Below are 22,689 nucleotides of genomic sequence, written 5' to 3' on the forward strand. Positions count from 1 at the left end.
TCAGGAAGGCTCTGGACACCAAGGACTTCGTTACAAGGAATGAGGTGGAGCCAGGGTAGGGCTAGAAGTCAAGAGGTCTCTGGTCAGACTTGGCGATTCACAGACACTCCGCTGTAAGTGGTAACATTGTGGGGTAGGAATGAAAACCAAACAAGGTGGGATTGGATACACTGGGCTGGGTCCCAAAGATAGTGGTTCACATTGTGTTCTCCTGCAAAGGAGACAACCACGCCTGGCTTGCAGAGGTGGGTGCAGGGCTGGCTGGCACAAGAACTCGTCCTACACTGCAATGTATGGTCATTTCCCGTCTTGAGGCTCGGCAGGCTTCCCAGTATCAAAAGCGCTGATGAGCCCTGCCCCTGTGCTATTCTAGGGAAACCCCTCGCCTCGGAGCAGGGGGCTCCCCAGGCCTGAGGGACTTGCCTAAGCTCACACAGCACAGCTAGGAAACGGGTGGGCTGGAGTCTGACTCAGTCTGCACAATTAGGCTGGGGAAGTCTCCACACACGCAGAAAAGTGGACCCTTCTAAGGCAGGAACTAAGGCTCAGAGCCTGGGTGGGGAGGGCGGGAAGAGACTTTCCACCCTCCAGCTGCGGTTTCCCCCCACACCCCCAGACTTCCGCCCCAAGCCAGTTCTTCCCAGCATCAGCCTGACACCCACCTCCACCCCACTAATCAGGGAGTCTCCTGGGTCCTAGGGGAGAAGCCCAGGGTGTTTTGACTTGTCTCATTTGTTTGCTTGTTTGTTTTGAAGACGAATTCTCGCTCTGCATTTCACTCTGGCCTGGACTTCATTATGTAGCCCAAGCTCACCTCGGACTCACAGCAATCCTCCTGCCTCAGCCTCTGGAATATGAGGCGTGCGGTATCACGCCCCGCCTAGGCTGCTCATTTTAAATAAAAATTTTCTTCTGTCCCTCGGTCAGGCCAAGTCTCCCAGCCGGACTCTTCCCCAGCCATCTAGGCCTAGGCCGGCGCTCGCGTCCAGTCCCCCTCCCGGCGGGGGCGGCGCCGTGACGCGCGGGGCGGGAGCAGGAAGGGGGTGTCGCTGACGCCGAGGCGGCCTCCGGCGGCTCCGGCCTTTTGTGCGGGTGGCAGGGTCCGGTGGAGGCGGCGGCCGAGGCAGGCGAGGCCCGGGAGGCCCATCTCATCGCAGCCGGCCGGGTCTTGCCCTGCAGCCGGGGCGCCGCATCCATGTTCGAGTAAGCACCGGGCCTCGGGGTGGGGAGCGGGGATGGCGGTGTGATCCGGCCGGGGCAGGGGGCCGGAGTGGGGTTCCCGAGCGGGTGCATGTAGGAGCGACAACGATCCGGACCAGGAGGGGGTACACGTGTCTCTGGTGCATGGGGGATTGCAGACCGGTGGCGAGACCCGAGCTTGGGGCATCAATGCGGGCCTGGGACGCGTACAGGCAGCAGGGAGCTCCCCTAGGCCCGAATAGTCCCCCTCGAGGAGCCCTGACCCGGCACCCAGATGAAAGGACCGCGAGCAGCCCCACCCCCCGCAGTACTGTGCAGGCCCTGCAGCTCCTCCAGCCACTGGTCCCCGTCTGTCGCCGGCGGCTGGGGAAAAGAAGCTTCTTTGAGCCTGAGATCTTGGTGGGGTGGGGGTCGTGTGTTTTCTGACTTGAAACACCCCCTCCCAAGCGCGCGCGGCACACACGCGCACACGCACACACACTCCAGTGCCTGGTCCCTGTGCCTGCGGGTTTCCGTTTGTAATTGTGTTGTGTGTGTGTGTAACAGCTGGGATCCTCCAAAGGCAATGTTGTGTGCCTTTCTATGTGTTATCTGTCATCTTCTGTGTGATGGCTACCAACCAGATTGTGGAACTCTTGGACCCACTGTGGTTGTGTGTGAGGCATGTCTCATTATTTTAGTGGCACCGTGTGAAGATCATACATTCTGGAGCTCGTGCCTCGTTGTGACTTTGGAGTGTCTTGTGGCAGGTTTCAGGGCTCCAAGTGTACATACAGCCTTCCGCTTCAGTCTCTGGGCTGGCTGTGTCTGTAACTTACAATTATGTCTGAGTTACCACGGTGATAGCTCTCACTGTGACTTTAGGATAGTGCATGTGGTTGGGGCTCGGCTGTCTTGTGCCTGTCATCCACATTGGAAAATCTTGGTTGAGAGAACAAGTAGAAATTGCATGTGGCTGCCTGTGACATTGTTGCGCTGCTGGGCCCTGTGGGTGGCTCATCTACCTCTGGTTCTATCTGTGGGAAAGTTCCAGTGTATCCAAATGTAGTATTGTTACATGCCTTGGGTGTGTGGGAGATTGTATATGTCTCCCAGATCCTTTGTGGCTTTGTCTGTTGAAAGAGACAGAGAGACCCCTTGTGGCTTTCTCAGCTGAGGACCCTCCCTCCTGGGATGTTGGGTGTAACCTTAACTGCTTTGTAAAGCCTGCCCCATCCTCACTTCAATATCTGGTACAGCATTATTCCCAAGCCCCCCTTGTCTATGGGAATGCCAGGGTTCTCTGTCACCATGACAGCTGATAATTCCATCCCTCGACCCCTTGAGTACTGGCCTTTGCTTTGTTTTCTCTGCCCCGTGAACACCCTACCGTTACAGGGACAGTCGGGATGTATAGGCTGATAGGAAGACTTACCTTCCCATAGGGATGAATGTCTGGGTCACTGGGTCCCATGACTGGGTGATATCTGAAAATTTTTGTTGTGGGTTTTGCTGTTGTTTTGGCCTTTAGTGTTTCTGAAAAAAACTTTCCCGTGGTTGTATATGTGAAGCTAATTTATGTTGGGCTTACTGTGTTTCTCTGAATTTGGGGTTGATTCTGGGATTCTGTGTGACTTTAGCATATTTGTGACATGTGTCTCGTGTGTGTGTGTGTGTGTGTGTGTAAAACTTTACTGGCGTTTGTGTATGAATTTCACATACTTACAACACTATAGTTGTTTATGCTTGTGACACTTCTGAAAGGCAAACAGATGAGAGAGACTTCATTCACCTGCCGGCAAGTTTGCCTGTGACCCTCTGCGGTTCCAGCCAGTTTCCTTTTCCCACATACCTGTGTGTGTTCCTGCCCCGCTGAGCTGAGGCAGATTCTGAGGCCCAGGAAGCCAGTGCATCTGCACTGTGAAAACACTATTCTCTTCCTAGTCTCCGCCCTGTAACGGTCCTCCTCTCGCCACTCTGACCCCTCCCTTCACTCTGCCAGGACTGGCTGACTGGCTGGCCGGCTTGGGCCACCCTAAGGCTCTGCTGCTACCCCAGGGCCCTTGAGAACTTCCTCTTTGTCTCATCTGAGAGCAAGGGGGATGAGCTTGGCTTGTCTGTGCCTCCAGGCTGCCCTCAAGTGGACCCGGGGCTTCAGAATTAGCTGGAGTTTTAGCCCAGAGGTGAGAAAAGACCAAAGGGACATCCATGGTTATCTTCTCTCTAGAAACATGCACAGTGACTTGGGGTCTTCAGGCCTGTGTTTGGAGCCCATGTGTCCTCAGTTCGGCTGGTGGCTTACTATTCTCAGACCTGCCAGTCTCCTTCCTGACCCTGAACTTGATGTCCTGAGAGAGTCCAGCACGGCCTCCCCAACACTTCGCCAGCTCTGTTCTTTGTCCCCAGCCCTTGGCCTCAGTGAGCCTTGCCCAGCCTTTGCAGTCACTCTGGCCCACTTAAGAAACCCTCTCTGCTCCTAATTATCCTGTCAGAATTCAGTGTGCATCAGATTTTAAGTTGGGGTTTTTGATGTGAGTGGGGGTGGGGATTTACATTTGTTTTTGTTTCTCTTTTGTTTTGTGACAGTCCTGGTGATGGAATCCAGGACTTTGCATGCAAGTCCCATCCTCCAGCTTCTGATCGGTAGATTCTTTTGACTCACATGCCCAGCTCCTCAATGGCAATATCCGAGACAGTCTACTGACGAGCCACGCCCCCAGACCCTCACCATTGGGTTCAAGGCCCTTTAGGTACCCATCCCCAACTCTGGAGGATGTTGGTATGCAGCCTATGCTGGTCTCAAACTCTGCGATCCTCCTGCCCCATCCCTGGGATACTGCGTTAACAGGAGTGCCTCACCACCTCTGGCTGGAATCTGTGTTTCAAACAGGTCCTGGTACTATTGGTGGTAGTGTTCTGGGGGGCTGTGCTGAGCTTTACAGCAAAGGCAACTGTCAGAGGCCATTATGATCTGTCTCCCTGATTGGTGCAGCCAGGTAGTGGGGACGCACTGCTTACAGTATCCCTACTGTGTTCTGTGTGTGTTTAAACGGCGATAGGAAGGCCTGGGGCACCAGCTGAGGCCCCTCCAGGGTCAACATAGCTTCTTGGACAGTTCCAGGAAGACTGGAGGCAAAACTGTCACTTTTATTTCTGCAGCTGTGCAAAGGGGGGAACTGTCACAATGTTGCTTCTTCATCCCTTTGTCTTACACATGGTTTCTTCTCCGAGTAGCCTGGAGAGGTAAGAAAACTAGGTGAAAGTGAGGCTAGGGAAGGCATAGATGCCACCCTGTGGCTCTGGGACTGCAAGCCTTTAAGTCCTTTGTGTCCAAGTGTGCTTGAATCCAGGCCCTGGGAAGGAGCGAGCAAACCTGGTCACTTGGCTCAGGCTCTGGTGGTGCCTACTCATGGGCACCTGCTAGGAGAAGAAGAACAAGGTGGGGAGCCAGGAGACAGCGTGTGACTGACAGACGCTCTGAGGACAGAGAACGTGAGGGGGATAGGCAGAGGGCTGTTGGATTTCAAATAGTGCATGGGGAATGTCTGTCGAGCATGGCGGGGATTGGGGGCAGTTCCACCTATATCCAGTGTGGGAAGGCCATGTGGTCAGAGGGAAGAAGGAAGGCAGGAGCCATGATGAGGGCCGAGGAAGGGTCAGGGGCTTTCCTGGAGTAAGGAAGGTGGGAAAGCCTGGTAACCAGGAAGTCTCTGGCCTGCTCAGTGTGGGAATAGGCTTTCTCAGGCTGTAAATTAGGACAGATTGAGTGCAGACTCTAGATCATGGTGACCATGGCACCAGTGGCCCAGGGGGAACCGTAGTGGCCCAGGACACTGTTCATGTTCTTTTATTTGTCGCATAATTTATAAAATGAATTTATAAGAATCATGTAAATGCCTCTCTCGCGCTCTATCAGAGCAGGGCTGTGGCAGAGGAGGAACTAAGATAGCTCTCAGGTGTGTCCCCAGAAGTCTATAGAGCTGTCGTCACAGAGAAGTCACTGTTCGGGTGACTGCTGCCCCAGTAGGGTATGGAAACCCGCACAAGGCAGAGGGGTGCACTAGAGTCTCGAAGTGTTGTAGTGTTGTCTAATATTTGCAAGGGCCAGGCATGGTCGTGCAGCCTGTAGGTGACTCTTTAGTGACTTCTTGAGTGGGATTCCAAAAGCAACACCAACCAGGCATGACAGCACAGGCCTCGTTGTGCCAGCTGCTATTCAGAAGGCTGAGGCAGGACAACCAAAACTTCAGTCCCAGTCTAGACTGCTGAGTGAGTTCAAAGCCAATCTGTACAGTTTATTGAGAGACCCTGCCTCAAAATAAAAAGTAAAAGGGGGTCTGGGGTGTGGCTCAATGGTAGAACAGGTGCCTAGAATCCCCCAGTGAGGGGCTGGGAGTATGGCTCTGTGGTAAAATGTCCACTAAGCATATTCCAGGCTCTAGGTTCAATTCCCAGCTCAGCAAAAAAGAAAAAAAAAAATTGCAGGGCAAAGAAGAGCAAAGGCAGTGTGGACAGGGAGACCAGCATGAACTAAAGATTGTACAGGAGAGACATACTTGATGGAACTTCCTGAGGGAACAGAGGGGATGGCCTAATGGGTAAAGGTGCTTCAGTAAGGCCAACCACCCATGTTGTGTGCCTGGGATCCGCATGGTAGAGAGGACCAATCCCTGAAAAGGTTCCTGAAAGAGGAGATATCACTTGTACTCCAGTTAGATCTGTGTCCCTGGAGTTAGAATCCTTCCCAGGAACCGCTGTGCCTCGCTGTGCCTCGCTGTGCCTCACTGTGCCTCGCTGTGCCTCGCTGTGCCTCGCTGTGCCTCGCTGTGCCTCGCTCTTCCAGTAACTCACGCTTGTAGTTTCCACTGTAAAGCCAGACAGTCCTGGGACCAAGCACACAGTGTTTTTGAGCAGCAATAAAAATCAATCCCTCAGAGTGCTTGACAGACTCCCGATAAGAAGTCACCAACGATGTCCCTTTAAAGTCCCCGCCACTCACCCCCACCGCCTTTATTGCAGTTGGTGTTTGCACAGTTACCAGAATGTTCTGTTTGCTTAATGTCGGCCTCTGCAGGATGTTAACTTTACAGAACCGAGCCGCACTTCAGGTTTCTGTTAGTGCTGGTCGCAGCCAGATCAGGGCTGTTCATTCAGTCCCACAGTGTTTGTTAAGTATTGTGTGCCCTGTCTCTATGGGCTAAGAATACAGACAGCGACCAAGACTTCCTCCAGTTCACAGTTTAAGGCAAGCAATAAAGAAACTGTATAAACAAACGAAGGGGGTGAGCGTAGATAGTGTGGGTGAGTCAAGAGGTAGGGAGGGAGGGAGGGACAGAGGGAGGGAGGGAGGGAGGGAGAGAGGGACACAGGGAAGGAGGGAGGGACACAGGGAAGGAGGGAGGGACAGAGGGAAGGAGGGAAGCAGGGAGGGAGGGACAGAGGGAGGGAGGGAAGGAAGGAAGGACCTCTTTGAGGCTGGGAGACCTTGGAGGAGGAGGGCTGAGGATGAATGAGGTGGAGTCCATTATGCTGGAGCTATGGGTAGACTTTGGGATGGAGGAAACCACAGATGCAGGGTGTGACCCTGAGGAGTTTAAGGAACAAGAGGGGGCCGGAATGATCTGGACAGAGGAGGAACATGAGGCCAGGGAAATAATGAGACCTGGTCACATCGAAATCAGACTTGATTTTCACTTGGAGAGAGAGACAGCCAAGGTAGGGCTTAGAGAACCCTGAGCTGACTCAGGTGGCCGGTCACCAGCCTCCTGGGCTGCAGAGCGAGGCTGAGACAGCAGTAGAGAAGGAGAAGTAAATCTGTGCGCCTTCCGTGTGGGGAGGAATGGAGTCCGGGATGAGGAGATGCAGCAGTGAAGGGAAAAATGGAAGTCAGTTTTAGAGGTGGCGTTGGTGGGAGTGGCAGACAGACTAGAGATGAGGAAAGGAAGGACATTAAGGACGGTGCTTTGGGGGCTGGAGAGATGGCTCAGTGGTTAAGAGCACTGACTGCTCTTCCAGAGGTCCTGAGTTCAATTCCCAGCAACCACATGGTGGCTCACAACCATCTGTAGTGGGATTCGATGCCCCTTTCTGGTGTGTGTTAAGAGAGCAACAGTGTACAAAAAGTAAATAAATAAATCTCTTTTTAAAAAAATTTTTTAAAAAAATGGTGCTTTGGGGCTGGAGACATGGCTCAGTGGTTAAGAGCCCATACTGCTCTTGGAGAGAACCTGAGTTCAGTTCCCTGCACCCATAAGAAGACCCACAACCACCTACAACTCCCGCTGCAGGAGCTATGGTGCCCTCTTTTGGTCTACACAGGCACTACACGCCTGTAGAGTACATAAACAACACTTTAAAAAAGAGGGGTACTTAGGTTTACATTCTGAGCGTCACAGGTCCATAAAGGCTTGCTTTATGAATAAATTAGTAAGATTATGTTTAGAAAAATCAGGTGTTGGGCATGGGTAAAAAGCATTTGCCATACCATCCTGGTGACCTGAGTTCAGTCCGCTAATGGAAGGGAAGAACTGACTTCTAGAAGTTGTCCTCTGCCCACACACACGTGGTCATAAAATAGCAAGTGTCATCGAGGGCTCACTGTGTGCCTGACTGTGTTAGAGAGACTTCACGGTTTGATTTCTTTAATCCCACATAATCCCACATAATGATGATTTATGTGGGGTCATCGTTCCTGGGCTATAGTGAAGCAGTAGAGGCACAAGGATGTTCAGACCTGCTCTAGGGTTAGGGAGACAGGAAGGAGGTGAGTGGGGAGGTGGGGAGGTAGATAGAAGGATGAATGGATAGGCGGATGGACAGACAGACGGATGGATAGATGAACTGATAGGCAGGTGGTTGGCTAGGTTGACAGATGGATAACCAGATAGATAGTTGGATGGACCGATGGGAGGATGGATGGACTGGTAGATGGGTATATAGGTGGTGGATGGATGGATGGATGGATGGATGGATGGATGGATGGATGGATGGGCTGTGGTTGGGTGGGTGGAGGAACCATAAATGGTGGACAGCTGGGTTGGCGGATGGATGGATGGATGGATGGATGGATGGATGGATGGATGGATGGATGAATGGATGGACTGATAGGCAGGTGGATGGCTAGGTTAGTGGGTAGGTGGATGGATGGATGGATGGATGGATGGATGGATGGATGGATGGACTGATAGGCAGGTGGATGGCTAGGTTAGTGGATGCTTGAATGGGCAGGTAGATAGTTGGATAGACGAATGGGTGGGCAGATGATAGATGCACCTTTAAAAATCAAGTTTACCCCTGCTCCCTAACCTGTTCCCCCACCCTCTCGTCTTCCTCTCCCACCCTAGCACCACACCCCACTCTGGCCGGAGCTCACCGAGCAGCTCCCCGTCTCTTCGGAAGCGGCTTCAGCTCTTGCCCCCAAGCCGGCCGCCTTCGGCTCCTGAGCCAGAGCCAGGCACCATGGTGGAGAAGGGGTCTGACAGCTCCTCTGAGAAGAGCGGAGTGTCCGGGACACTCAGCACCCAGAGCCTGGGCAGCCGGAACTTCATCCGCAACAGTAAGGTGGGTGTGAGCGCAGGTGAGGCCAGGAGAGAGTGGCGAGGGCAGAGAACAGCACAGGGCTCCTCCTGACTCATTTCTTTCTCTTGCAGAAGATGCAGAGCTGGTACAGTGTAAGTATCTACCTGCTCGTGGGGCTTGGTAAAGGTATGGGAGGGGGGCTGTCTGCCTTCTGGGAGCTCCAGACCAGAGAGAGCAGGTAAGGAGTGGGCGACAGGTAAAGAACCACACACGGGACGCTGCTATTTATGGTCTCTTTGGCCTTCCTCTCCCCCTTTGAGAAACATTAGCCTAATCTTGCGAGGCTAACTGGGAGAGTGGGTGAGATTTAGTGATGATGGTGGTGGTGTCTTGTACAGGGCCTAGCTCTTACATGAAGTCAGTAAACAGAGAGATAGCTCAGCGGTTAAGAGTTCTGGCTGCTTCCACAAAGGACTCAGGTTTGATTCCCAGTACCCATATGGCCATTCACAACTGCGTGTATCTCCAGTTCTAGGAGACCAGATGCCCTGTTCTGGCTTCCACCTGCACTGGGCACTCTCACCGTGCACCCATACATATAAGAAAAACACTCATACACATAAGTAATTTTTTTCAAAGTCAGCAAATGGCAGGTATTCTTATGGTGACATGTATGGTGTGAGCAAAGAGACCCCAGGGACCAAGAAGACTGAGAGGGATCAGAAGCTTTCGGGGCACAAATAGGAGCTTGGAATCTGCACTCAGGTTCCCACGCCCCAAACCTCTCCACAGATGCTGTGTCCCACATACAAACAACGTAACGAGGACTTCCGGAAACTCTTTAGCAAACTTCCAGAAGCAGAACGCCTCATTGTGGGTGAGTCTCCACGCCTCCAGCCTCGGTTTCTGACCTGGACAGGAGCCTCAGTCCCCCATCCTGCCTCTCTGCTGGCCTGTGAGCTGCCGGGCCAGCGCACGTGACTCATGTGTCTTGCCTGTCTCTCCCTCCTCTACTCTCAGATTACTCCTGCGCCCTGCAGCGGGAGATCCTCCTCCAGGGCCGCCTCTACCTCTCTGAGAACTGGATCTGTTTCTACAGCAACATCTTCCGCTGGGAGACCACGGTGAGTGGAGCTGCAGGTGGATGCAGAGGGGCCTCGGGCGGCAGGGCTCCCAGCTTGTTCTCACTGCCCTGTGCTGTCTTTAAGATTTCCATCCAGTTGAAGGAAGTGACCTGTCTGAAGAAGGAGAAGACGGCTAAGCTCATCCCCAATGCCATTCAGATCTGTACCGAGAGTGAGAAGGTGAGTGGTGGTGGACCGATTTGGGGGGGCCACACACCAGGATCACAGCAGAGACCCCTCCAACTTACCTAGGCACTCCCATCAGAGCAGCGCCCCATTTGTGTTGAACTTGGCCTGTTTATTGTCTTGCCCCTCACGGCGGTCCAGCTCCACTCATTTTGGCTGGGGCCCCTACAGTATTCTCCTATGCAATGGCCCCTCACATAAATGTCCATCAATGATCCTAAAATTTCCTGTGAACCCACCAGTTCAGATCCCAAAGCTGGGATAGGAACTGAGGGCTATATGTCTTCCAGAAAAAGACCCCACCATAGAGCCATCTCCCTAGATCTTATTTTGTTTGCTCTTTGTTTGGGGACAGGCTGTCTTGCACTGCTCTTTCTGTCCTGGAACCCACCATGTCGTTCAGGGTGGCTTTGAACTCACAGAGATATGCCTGCCCCTGCCTCCTGAGTGCTGGGATTCAAGGCTTGCTTGTTTGTTTTAAATATTTATTTCCTTTTATTTTACATGTATGACTTTTATCTTGTTTATGTGTATCACATACCTGCAGTACCCATGAAGGCCAAAAGAGGGCATCAGATCTCCTAGAACTGGAGTTAGAGGTGGTTGAAAGCTCCCTGGACCGGGTGTTGGGAACCCAAGCTGGGTCCTCTGTAAGAACAGCAGGCAGTCTTAACAATTGGGTGAACTCTGTAGCCCCTAGACTTTGTTTGTGTTTGTTTTTGAGACAGGGTCTGCCTGTGTAGCTCAGATTGACCTCAAATTCCAAATCTTGGCACCACCGCCCTAGTACTGGGTCAGCAAGAGCCACACCTGGCATTTGTCCTCAATTATAGCCCCATATCTGCTTGGTTGAGAGAGAGCTGTGTCACTCTGGGGTCCTAACAGGAAACAGGAAGGACTAGGCAATGACCCGGCTGTTTTGTCAGCCCAGAGCTGGAAGAGTTAGCCATCCCTGACAGCAAAGAGGACTAGGAAAGGCACTGAGCATTGCTTCTGCCTCAGGCATGGCATGGGGAAGGCTCCTCCCCATGACGGTGACCACTGGGTGTTCCTGCCCCATCTTGTCTCTGTATCCTCACGCCCCTCTCTTTGCAGCATTTCTTCACTTCCTTCGGGGCCCGAGACCGTTGCTTCCTCCTCATCTTCCGTCTCTGGCAGAACGCGCTGCTCGAGAAGGTATGAATGGTGCTCAGGAGGACGGGGTTAACTGGGCAGGACCCGGAACTCATAGGAAACTCCCAGGTCTTCTCTGTGGGCACCAGGCCCTTCTGCATTTGTGGCTTCCCCAAAGGTCTTGCCAGGGATAGGCCAAAGTTCCTCTGCCTAGCATCGAAGCAGAGTCTCTGATGAAGGAGGAAGGGATTAGTACAGGCTGGTCCCCAGTGCCAGGGGAAGCCTCCATGTGGGGTAATACTCAGCAGGGAGGAAGGGGCATACAGTCATTACACCTATCCGTCAACACCGCTGACACCCCTGAGACACTTTCCCATCCCTGCTCGGCTGTGTGCCTGGCCCTCTCAGGGGCGCTCATCCCCCAGGACAGCTCCAAACTGGCCATCCTCATAAGTAAAATGACCAGAGACCTCCCTCCTCTCGGGAGCCTGATGGGGCGGCATCCCCAGAAAGGACAAGGCCAGAGGAAGGCCCTTCGGTTCCATCCCCACCACCAGGCAGTTGTGTGTGGCAAAGGGGACCATCTCTACTTCAGAGCTCCCAGGACTGGATGTGGGCTGGGCTCAGTGATGTGCTGTATCTCATTTTGAGTGGATTAGGCTTAGCTGGGGCTCTATCTCAGTGCTGTCACCTCCCAGCGGGGTGACCTTGGATGGGCGACTGGGCACATCTTGTCTTGAAGTCCGATAGTGTGGCACTAGTATCTACTTTGAGGTAGGACTTACACAACGCTTAGAGCAATGCCAGCAGCGGCCGCTGCCCTGGCTGCTATCATTGGCTGTTATTATTTCATTGTCTCTGGGGTCCAGCCAATCAGTGGGCAGTGGGACGCCAGGGCTGCTGAGGATAGATAGAAGAGGATGGAGACCAGACGGCATAGGAGGCTGGAGCTTGGGCTCCTCTGGAATCCGACTGGCTTTGAATCCCCATGGGTCATTTGCGTGACCTTGAGCACATGACTTCTCCTTATGGACTTTCCGGATCCTCCTCAGTAAAAATGGGAATCTTCCCTAGCCAGAGCACTATGGACTTAAGGGGTATGGGTTGTAGGGCCCAGGGCTCTGCGGAAAGAGGCAGGCTAGTGACAGATGCTTGTTAAGTGGCTATGGGTAGAGCCTGGAGTGGATAGCCATGCTGCCCTCTTGTGGAAGCTAGAGGAACTGCTGGGACCAAGCAGTAGAAACAAGAGGTCAACCTCCTATCCCTTATGCCTAGACACTGAGTCCTCGAGAGCTTTGGCACCTGGTCCATCAGTGTTATGGCTCGGAGCTGGGCCTCACCAGTGAAGACGAAGACTATGTCTGCCCCTTGCAACTGAATGGTCTCGGGTGAGTTGGAGGTAGAAGATGGCTGGCTCAAAGGGATGTCAGGAATTTCTGAGAGACCCTCCTGGGTCCCTTGGATCTGCTGTCCAGAAAGGAGTTGCTGACAGACATGAGGTTACTGTGCACAGCCCGAGGGGGGAGGGGGAAACACAGCGAGTGTAGCATATGGAAGCTGGAGGGTCCAGCCAGCCCCCCACTTCTCCTTTCCCTTGCAGGAGTCCCAAAGAGGTGGGAGATGTGATTGCACTCAGCGACATTAGCCCCTCAGGGGTGGCTGACCGAAGCCAGGAGCCAAGCCCCGTGGGTTCAAGGCGTGGCCGGGTCACTCCAAACCTCTCTCGAGCCAGCAGTGATGCAGACCATGGGGTAAGCAAGTGGGTGCTTATGGGGAGAGATGGGAAGATTGGGAATGAAGGAGGGAGGGCAGAAGATCAGTGGAGGAGGAGGGGCTTGGCAGAGGGATGAGGTGCGCATGGATGGAGAGAGGAAGACAGGCGAGGAACATAGAGGTGAATTGGGCAAATATATGAGGATGGGGGGAAGGAGGAGACAGAGGGGAAGCAAGGTAGATGGATAGGAGACCGATGAGCAGCAAGCTTATAGGCCAAGCATCCGCGTAAGTCCCCATCACTGGGTGGTCCTGAAGCCTCTGTCAGACTAGCCAAGGGCCCCCAGGGACAGACATCATGTCTCCAGGGTTGATCATCCTGGCCACAACCTAAACTTTAGTCTATCGGACTCTTGTGGCCAGAGTGGGCCTGTGGGAACCCTTGGGCGGGGGTTGAGGTGTGGAAGGCTGGATGGAGCCCTTCTCTGCAGGCCGAGGAGGACAAAGAAGATCAGACAGACAGTCAGCTGGATGCCTCCTCCAGCCAGACAGTGACCCCAGTAGCAGAACCTCTGAGTGCTGAGCCGGCCCCGCCAGATGGGCCCACCTCCAACCTGGGTCCCCTGGATCTGCTGTCCAGAGAGGAGCTGTTGACAGACACGAGTAACTCCTCCTCCTCCACTGGGGAAGAAGGTGAGGCGGGCGGCCCCCATTCGTTCGCTTTGGTTATACCCATTAGAACTCGTGAGAGAGGAGGCGTTAGTACACAGGGCAGATGGCCGGGGGTGTCGGTCAAACAGCATTCCTGGAACCCTGCACTAATGGTTATGTGGCCAGGAAAGGCAGGCTATAAAATTGATTACGTTCGTTTTCCCTATACCAGCTTTCAGGTCGACTTTATTCTTGTGAGCCCAGAGACAGAGCCTTAGGTCTGGCTTCCAAACGTAATGAATGATCCCAGTTGACTGTAGGGGTCTGGGCACCGCTGAGTGTCTTTTATTGGCTGGGCTGGGGTGCGTGCCTACCTTCAGCCAACCCTATGTTATAGGGAAAATTGAGTAGTGTTTCAGGCTCTCAGTGTCTCTCGTTCAGGGAGATGGGTTTGCCCCTGCACCCTGGAGGCCTGGGAGTGAGGAGGAGCAGTTGACTCAGAGGAACCCAGAGACTGTGCACATAGTGAGGACACTTTTGTCTCCCAGGTGACCTGGCTGCACTGCTGCCTGACCTCTCCGGCCGGCTGCTCATCAACTCCGTCTTCCACGTGGGTGCTGAACGTCTGCAGCAGATGCTCTTCTCGGACTCTCCATTCCTGCAAGGCTTCCTGCAGCAGCGCAAGTTCACAGGTCAGGGGGCAGAGGCAGCAGAGGACCCTGGGTCTGGCACTGGCGGGAGTAGGCTTCATGATACCTCTGGCCAGCAGTGGCCATGGAGAGGGTTTTCAACCTCTCCATGCCTGATTCTTCTGCACACTGTGTGCTCTTTGTAGTGCTCCTGTTAGAGTGAGAGGGGAGGGAGTTGCTACCTGGAAGGGGCCGCTAGCAGTAGCTGTACTAAGGTGAACCAACGCCCGCCAGTGCCCGCTCTCTCAGACTGGAGTACGGGGCAGCCGTAGAGTGTCCGAGGCTTGGTTTTAAGCAGATATTACTCCTGGGTAGAGCAGACGCAGTCCTCAGGAGACTAGAATGGCCTGAGCAGTTGGTTCACTCCCTAAAGTGCATTCTGTGCAAGCACGAGGACCCCAGTTTGAGAACCAGAACCCACATAAAATGCTGGTACTGGACCAAGGTCCACTGAGTAACGGCGTTTACCCAAGACCCACGTGGTAGAAGGAAAGAACCACACATTTCCTCTGACACACGTGTGCCCGGTACACGTGTGCCCGGTACACGTGTGCCCGGTACACGTGTGCCCGGTACACGTGCCCACTCCCATAAATAAATAAATGTAGTAAAATGTTTTAAAGGGGCTAGAGAGATGGCTCAGAGGTTCCGTGCATGTACTGCCCTGCAGAGGACCCAAGTTCTGTTCCTAGCGCCACATGGGTCTAAGCACAGATGCCTGTGACTCTAGCTCCAGGAGGATCCAACACCTTAAGCTTCCACAGGCACTGAACTCACATGGCCATACCCACACACAGACACATGTATGACAGAGACATACACTTACACACAGAGAGACACACACATGACACAGACACACAACACACAGACACACAGAGACACATGACACAAAAACACACATGACACAGAAACAAAGGCACACACACAGACACTCAGACACACACAACACACAGACGCACAGACAAAGAAATACAGACACAGACACAGACAGACAGAGATACACACAGACACAGCACACGCAGACACACACATAGACACACAGGACATAGACATACATACACAGACACACACAAGCAGAGATACAGACACACACAGAGACACACGGGACACAGATATGCATACACAATCACAACACACACAACACAACACACACAGACATATACACACGAAGACACACACACACATGATACACACAGAGACCCAATCCACAAATACATAGACACAATACACACGCCCATACACATTCCACACACACACACAAACACACACACACACACACACACACACACACACACACACACACACACAAAACCAGAATAAAATAGATCTAAAAGTTCTTTAAGATCTGGGCATTGTGGCCCATGCTTCTGAGCACATAACTACCAGGCTAGGCCTGGCCATCTGACCTGTCCCAGTTGGTGAGCATCAGGCCAGTGACAGAGATGGATGACACCTGCAGAGAAACCTTCTACACGTACACTCCCACGTGCATGCACACACATGTGCAGCCGCACCCATGAGTACACACAGGCATGGCCATGGGCATATACATACGGACCTGCCTCCCCACCTTCCCCAAGACAATGGCTGTACCATAGAAGAGAACCCAAGGCCTGGGACTCCGCCGGGGGCCTGAAGGATGATGCACTGGGGACTCAATGGGAGGGTGTAGAGAGGTCCTGGGTTCAGTGTAGCACCAGGTATGTGAAGGTTCAGGGGACCTCCAGGGAAAAGGTGTCACAAAGGTGGGAGTTCCTTCATTTGATGCTTGGGAGCAGAAAGGAAGCAGAGGCTGTGGCTGAGGTGGTCCCAGAGGGCATCAGGAGCTCCCCGTCTGTCATTACCGCTGTAGTCTAAATTGTTTTAGCTTCTAAGTTAAAGTGGGCCGGGCAGCACGGTGGCGGCACAGTTGGGGACAAGTCCCCAGAGAATTGAAACCCTCCAGAAAGGCAGGGCTTCCTGCAGCTGAGAGCAAAGAAAGGAGAGCGTGCTCTTCATTCTCCTCCTCCCTCCCAGATGTGACCTTGAGCCCTTGGAGCAGTGACAGCAAGTGCCACCAGCGCAGAGTCCTGACCTACACCATCCCCATTAGCAACCAGCTAGGCCCCAAGAGCGCCTCTGTGGTGGAGACACAGGTGGGCCTGGGTAGGCAGCCGGCGGGTGGGCTGGCCCCGCGGAGCAGCCCTGACCTCCCTGCTGCTCCTTCTGTCCCCTGCAGACGCTGTTCCGACGTGGCCCACAGGCGGGCGGGTGCGTGGTGGACTCTGAGGTGCTCACCCAGGGCATCCCGTACCAGGACTACTTCTACACTGCCCACCGATACTGTATCCTGGGTCTGGCCCGGAACAAGGCCCGGCTTCGGTGATCCCGAGTGTGCCCTATCTCTACCTCACCTCAGTGGTCAGGGCTGCCTCCACCCAGCATTGGAAGAGGTCATTGTGAATAGAGTAGTCGATGTGCTCGGCTGTTCAGTGGACAGCTGAGCACGCGTTGAACATAGATATTCTAGGTCTCAGGGACAAAAATTCCCCTGTAAGGGACCTTAAACTTCACTGGGGAAATTCCAGTGAACTAAATGATTGCAGAATGTTCTTCAGTTCACTACCTCACCTGGCTCTGGAGAAATTCACAGGAGGCTGGCGTGAGAGGGCAGGAGGTTGTACTAAAAATATTTCATAATAACCACAGGAAGGGGCTTCCATTCAGAATGGCCAGTACCAAGCCCCTGAAGTGGGACCATAGGAGTAGCTGGAGTAGAGAAGCAGGGGCATGGGAGTAGCTGGAGTAGAGAAGCAGGAGCATGGGAGTAGCTGGAGTAGAGAAGCAGGGGCATGGGAGTAGCTGGAGTAGAGAAGCAGGAGCATGGGAGTAGCTGGAGTAGAGAAGCAGGAGCATGGGAGTAGCTGGAGTAGAGAAGCAGGAGCATGGGAGTAGCTGGAGTAGAGAAGCAGGAGCATGGGAGTAACTGGAGTAGAGAAGCAGGAGTAAGGTGCATCCAGGGAATCAGCCTGAGCCCAGAGGACCCTGAATGAACTCCACACACAGGCTCCTTCAGACTGCAAATGGGGGCGGGGTGGGAGACCAAGAGGAGCGCTCCCACTCTTCTAAGTGTAGAAGTAAAGGCTAGGACCAGTTGGGAGTGGCACAAAGGACAGTAGGTGGATTCTGGATAGGTTTTTGTAGTTAGAGAGCAAGGCCTATAACTTTAATACTGAGGAGGCTGAGACCAGGGGGATCCCAGATTCAAGGCCGAAGTGAATTCAGATTTATGAGCCCCTGTTACAGGATTTTTAAAAAAAGGGACTGGTGTAGAATCCACTGGGGAGGGGCCGACAGTAGGGCTCGACCATAGAACCCTTGCTCAGCAGGTAGGAGTTTCAGTCCCTAGTATGGCCCCAGACCAAAGACAGTTATGGGTAGACCCCTAAAGTGTGATTTAAATGTAAATGTGGCTGGAGGAAGCTGAGGAGGCCAAAGCCTAGGCTTGAGGTGACAAAGATCCTTCTCTGAATCAGGTGTGGGGTTCATAGATTCCCCCTACAAAACTGACCTAGGCCCTCTCTTGTCCCCATCCTAGTGTATCCTCAGAGATCCGCTACCGAAAGCAGCCGTGGAGCCTTGTGAAGTCTCTCATTGAGAAGAGCTCGTGGACTGGCATCGAAGATTATTTCCACCACCTGGGTAGGGGACTGAAGGCTGGTGGTGCAGGGCAGTGGTGGCCCAGCAGGGTGCAGACTTACCAAGAGGATCGACTCTTGTCCCTCAGATCGAGAACTGGCCAAGGCAGAGAAGGTGTCCCTGGAGGAAGGGGGGAAAGACGCTCGTGGGCTGCTGTCAGGCCTGCGGAGGAGGAAGCGGCCCCTGAGCTGGAGGGGCCACAGAGATGGACCTCAGCACCCAGACCCAGACCCCTGCACCCAGACCAGCATGCACACCTCAGGTACGTCACCTCGAGATAGGCGGCTGGAGGAGATGGTCCCCTGGGGTGCTCCTGGCTCACCCCAAATTGCCGTTTTACAGGTTCCCTCAGCTCTCGCTTCTCGGAACCATCAGTGGATCAGGGCCCCGGGGCAGGCATCCCCAGCGCCCTGGTTCTCATCAGCATTGTGTGAGTAAGGAGACTGGCATGGGTTTGCAGCCTGGCTGTGTGATGTGTGTCACATGCTTGGCCTCTCTGGGCCTCTGCTTCTTGTCGGGATGTGGGTTCCACAACCCACTGAGCAAGGATTTCGTGAGATGATGTTTGAGATAGGTCTGGCAGAGTTCCCACGTGCTGTTCAATTGGTCTTAGAGAAAGAAGTCTTTCTTGCTGAGACAACAGCTATCCTGGGGCCCAAGGGAGCTGAGAGGGGAAATTTTCTGGAAGAAGAGACTAAGTGTGTGAAGTTAGCCACTCAGAAGAAGTCAGGTTGCGGGTACATTGTTATTCTGCAACCAGCCCTGAGCCAAATGAGGCTGGAGACACAGCAGTGACCCAAGAGTCCCATGGGAGTGGTAGAGAAGTGGGAGAGTTGTTCAGACCAGAGGGAGGGGCCTGAGCTGGTGTGGGAGGTCGTGGCAGCCAAAGATGAGAAGCCATCACAGATTTGGGAGAGCCGAGGACGGATGAGCTGAGACCTCCATGGGGCTTGGGCAGGGACACCAGGCATTTGGGAGGCCAGTGTGTACGGGAAGGGCAGGACACTAAGGAGAAGCAAGTAAGACCCCCACCCACCCCACCACAGCTTAGAGCTGACTCAGACCATGTGCTCGGCCTCTTGAGGCCTCAGTGTCCCAAGATCACCCAGGAGGAACCCCGTGATCTTCAGGCTCAGAGCTAGATAACCCTCCGTGTAGGAGGGCCGGGTACCAGCCCTGCCCTGGGCAGTTCTCACATCTCTGTCTTCCCCTCACTGCCTCCGCAGGATCTGTGTGAGGTAGGGCATCCTCTCTCTGCCATTCCCCTGTATTGTAGCTCATCCCCCTGCAGCATTCTCTCCCTGTTCAATGTCCCTGGCTTTTCCAGGGAAGATGGCTTAGTATGGCCAGCAAGCATGTAGGCATGACATAGGTCAGAGCGTGAACCCTGTCTTTTCTGCTTATGGGCTGTGTGACCCTCTCCGAGCCCCTTTCCTCTGTAAAGGGTGGGTAATCACGGCGCTCTTTAAGGTATGGTTATGCTAGTGTCTTGGGGTTGGGTGCAGAGCTCTAAGCCTGACTAGAGGGAGTATCCATCGTGGTCCCAGGGGCCTGATTTTGGACTCTGTCCCCAGCCTCATTGTTCTCATCGCCCTCAACGCCCTCCTCTTCTACCGTCTCTGGTCTCTGGAGAGAACAGCCCATACCTTTGAGTCCTGGCACAGCCTGGCACTGGCCAAGGGGTAAGCAGAGAGAGCCTGAAGACGGGCGGGGCTGGCGCGCACTGAGGTGGCCAGGACCGTTCACTCAGATTCTTCATGTCCACAGCAAGTTCCCCCAGACAGCCACGGAGTGGGCCGAGATCTTGGCTCTGCAGAAGCACTTCCACAGCGTTGAGGTGCACAAGTGGAGGCAGATCCTTCGCGCATCCGTGGAGCTCCTGGATGAGGTACGAGGCAGCCACGGGGACTCTGGGGTCCTTGGGTCAAGATGCCTCCCTACCAAGGGGTTCAGTGTCCTCCATCATAAAACAAGGAATCAGTCCTGGTGCTGAGCTCTTAGCTTGCTAGGGAGGTCCGTGGAACAGAAGGAACAAGACTCCTACCCTGGAAAAACATCCTCCAGGCATGGCTGGATCCAGCCACTTGGCTGTAGTAAGAAGCCCCTCTTTCTGTTCTGCTTAGCAGGTTGGTTGGGGGAACGGGCCGAGGATAGTTCTCTCTGTCATTAGCTGCTGGGGTCACGTGCCCATGCTTCCCCAAGCCGAGCAGCCAGGCTGTACTGGGCTTGGTTCTCTGCCTGCCTTGGGCTTAGGTTGAATGATAGGAAAGTGAGTCTCCCAAGGGCATTTGGTTCTCATCTCCAAAAGGGGGTTGATGAAGTCACCCCGTTTAGTTCAGGGGACACTCAAGGTCAGACTGCTGACCTTACGTAAGTGACTGTTATTTGGGCCTTGGCTGTATCTTCTAAACAGTAGAGTAAGGCCATCCTTCATAAGCTGAGAATGCACTGACATTGGGAGTAAGGCCAAGCACTGTAAACACTGAATGTTCTTGCTGTTGGTGAGCCTCGCCCAGGCTTATAGTAGGTGCTGAATAAATACACTGTCACCATATGGTGCTCCTCTTAGACCCCAGAGGACTGCAGCCAGCAGCTGAGGAAGACAGAGGAAAATGTGTGGCATTAGGGTGGGCGCCTGTGATATGGAGGAGAATGAAGGAAAGACTCCAGCTTTGTCTGGTCCCTGAAGGCATCTGGACTCTGCTTAAGGAATTTATGGAAATCCATTTAGTGGGTCTGGGGGTTTGGCTCAGTAGTACAGACCCTACCTAGAATCCCCCAGTGAGGGGGCTGGGGGCGTGGCTCAGTGGCAGAGCCCCTGCCTAGAATCCCCCAGTGAGGGGCTGGGGGCGTGGCTCAGTGGTAGAGCCCCTGCCTAGAATCCCCCAGTGAGGGGCTGGGGGTGTGGCTCAGTGGCAGAGCCCCTGCCTAGAATCCCCCAGTGAGGGGCTGGGGGCGTGGCTCAGTGGTAGAGCCCCTGCCTAGAATCCCCCAATGAGGGGCTGGGGGCGTGGCTCAATGATAGAGCCCCTGCCTAGAATCCCCCAGTGAGGGGCTGGGTTGTAGCACATTAATCAGAGCAAGAGCCCTTAGCATAGTAGGGCTATCCTGCCACTAGCCAGAAGTGACCAGTCCTCCAGCCAGCCTTACAGCAGTAAGCCCTGTGGATTAATTACTTTCTCTGTGACCAATGTATGTGGCAGACACGAAGAAGGTGAACGGTTGATTTTCTTCCTCCTGTGGCAACAACACTTAGCAGCCACTGAGGGAAGGCTTATTTGGGCTCGTGGTCCCTGGGAAGTCTCTGTCCAAAGGTAGAGATGGCACAGAGACCAGAAGAAAGGCCAGGCTATAATCAACAAGGCCTATCCTTAGTGACGTGAGTCCCCTGGCAAGACTCATCCTTTAAGTCCTTCAGCCTCCCCAGACCAGCTGAGGAGTGGGGGACATTTCACAGTCAAGCCAGGAAAGGAGGAAATGTTTACTAGGGTCCTGATGTGCTGATCATTCTGGGGGTGTCCTGGGAGCATGAGAACAGCAGACCAGGAAGTAGATAGAGCTAGGGGTGGGCTCTGATTCTCAAAGGCCTCCCCTAGTGACCTAAGTAGTCAGTGAGGCCCTGCTTGCTGAAGGTGCAGCAGCCTTCCGCTGTAGCGCCATCTGGTGGGGACCATTTGACACACCAGCCTGTGGGAGATGATCCAGATTTAAGTAGTAACATCTTGTCCCCTTTCTGTGTTTAGGCAGGAGGTATGCAGCATCCTTTGGTTTGAGGCTAGGTCCTTAGTCAAGGTCCCCTGGTGTACTTAACTAATGGATGAAGCTCTAGCAGCCCTCGAATCTCTGCCATAACTCTATGAAGCTGGGATATTAATCAGGAGATTATATAAATCACCTGTTCGTCAGGCAAGGAAATGGGCCCATAGCAGTGAACGGATTTACCCTTACACTGTTAGTAATGGCAGAGTCCGGATTTGAACCCGGACTACCTGAGTCCCACCTTGAGAGGTTACCGAGTGGTGAGGCAACACGACCGTGCAGAGTAGCGCAGAGCCTGTGCTCATCCTACCTCCCCCACCTCTTCCGGCAGATGAAGTTCTCCTTGGAGAAGCTACATCAAGGAATTACTGTCCCGGATCCTCCGCTGGACACTCAGCCACATCCCGATGACAGTTTTCCCTGAGGACTCCTGATTGAAAAGCCACCATCCCCTGAACGGACAGAAGGACACACGGAACCCTGGCAGCCACTGCTGGCACGGTGTAAACGCCGCCGGGAGGTTCCTGCCTGCCCCTCACAGTGGCCCCGCCAAGAGCCACACAGACCTGGGGACCATAGAACCAAGATGCACTTTAGATCTGTGTGTGCCTGTGCCGGTCCAGCTGCCACTGCCTGCTCAGCCAGGGAGCTGGCCTGGTCTTTGGCAGGCTCCCCCTCCAACTAACTTATTTTGCCCAGCTGGGGTTGTGGGGGACACCTTTTGGGGTGCACGAGACCCTCTGGGTTTAATGTATTATATTTATTTGGGAATAGCAACCCCAATAAAGGGTTGGAAATGGCTATGGCTGTGCCTGTTGGGGTCTTGGGAGTGGATGGGGGCCTCCCACTCACCCTGCCGTCACGATCCAGGTCCTGGAGTCCTGTTCAGCTCTGCCTTATCCAAGCCCAAAGCAGCCGCCTCCATGACCTGCAAACTTACTGTGAGAGCACAGGGACATGGGGGAGTCACACTGAGAACTGCCATCAAAGAAACCCGAAGAGTCGATCGATACATATGGCCTTCGGGTATCGGGGAGTGGATCTAAGGCCCTCACATTTGTTAGGAAACACTGTACCCC

The 22,689-nt window shown here is 53.8% G+C and overlaps 1 protein-coding gene across 2 annotated transcripts; it reads left to right on the top strand.

Annotated features, from left to right (window-relative positions):
* The first annotated feature begins 1,052 nt into the window (after positions 1-1,052).
* On the top strand, positions 1,053-22,411 carry Gramd1a (GRAM domain containing 1A). 2 transcript variants are annotated; one of them, XM_032893884.1, is made up of 20 exons: positions 1,053-1,203; positions 8,523-8,739; positions 8,829-8,849; positions 9,490-9,574; positions 9,718-9,821; positions 9,906-10,001; positions 11,103-11,183; positions 12,396-12,508; positions 12,721-12,871; positions 13,325-13,526; positions 14,033-14,176; positions 16,190-16,308; positions 16,392-16,534; positions 17,751-17,854; positions 17,940-18,113; positions 18,194-18,281; positions 19,078-19,089; positions 19,426-19,533; positions 19,619-19,739; positions 21,942-22,411. In XM_032893884.1, the coding sequence occupies exons 1-20, from the start codon at positions 1,196-1,198 to the stop codon at positions 22,032-22,034; spliced, it is 2,184 nt and encodes a 727-aa protein (XP_032749775.1). In that variant the 5' UTR covers positions 1,053-1,195; the 3' UTR covers positions 22,035-22,411. The 2 variants fall into 2 exon arrangements, with proteins under 2 accessions (XP_032749775.1, XP_032749777.1); XM_032893886.1 differs by lacking the exon at positions 19,078-19,089.
* The last annotated feature ends 278 nt before the right edge of the window (positions 22,412-22,689 follow it).

The sequence above is a fragment of the Rattus rattus genome, chromosome 2, assembly GCF_011064425.1.
Source record: "Rattus rattus isolate New Zealand chromosome 2, Rrattus_CSIRO_v1, whole genome shotgun sequence".
NCBI lineage: Eukaryota > Metazoa > Chordata > Mammalia > Rodentia > Muridae > Rattus > Rattus rattus.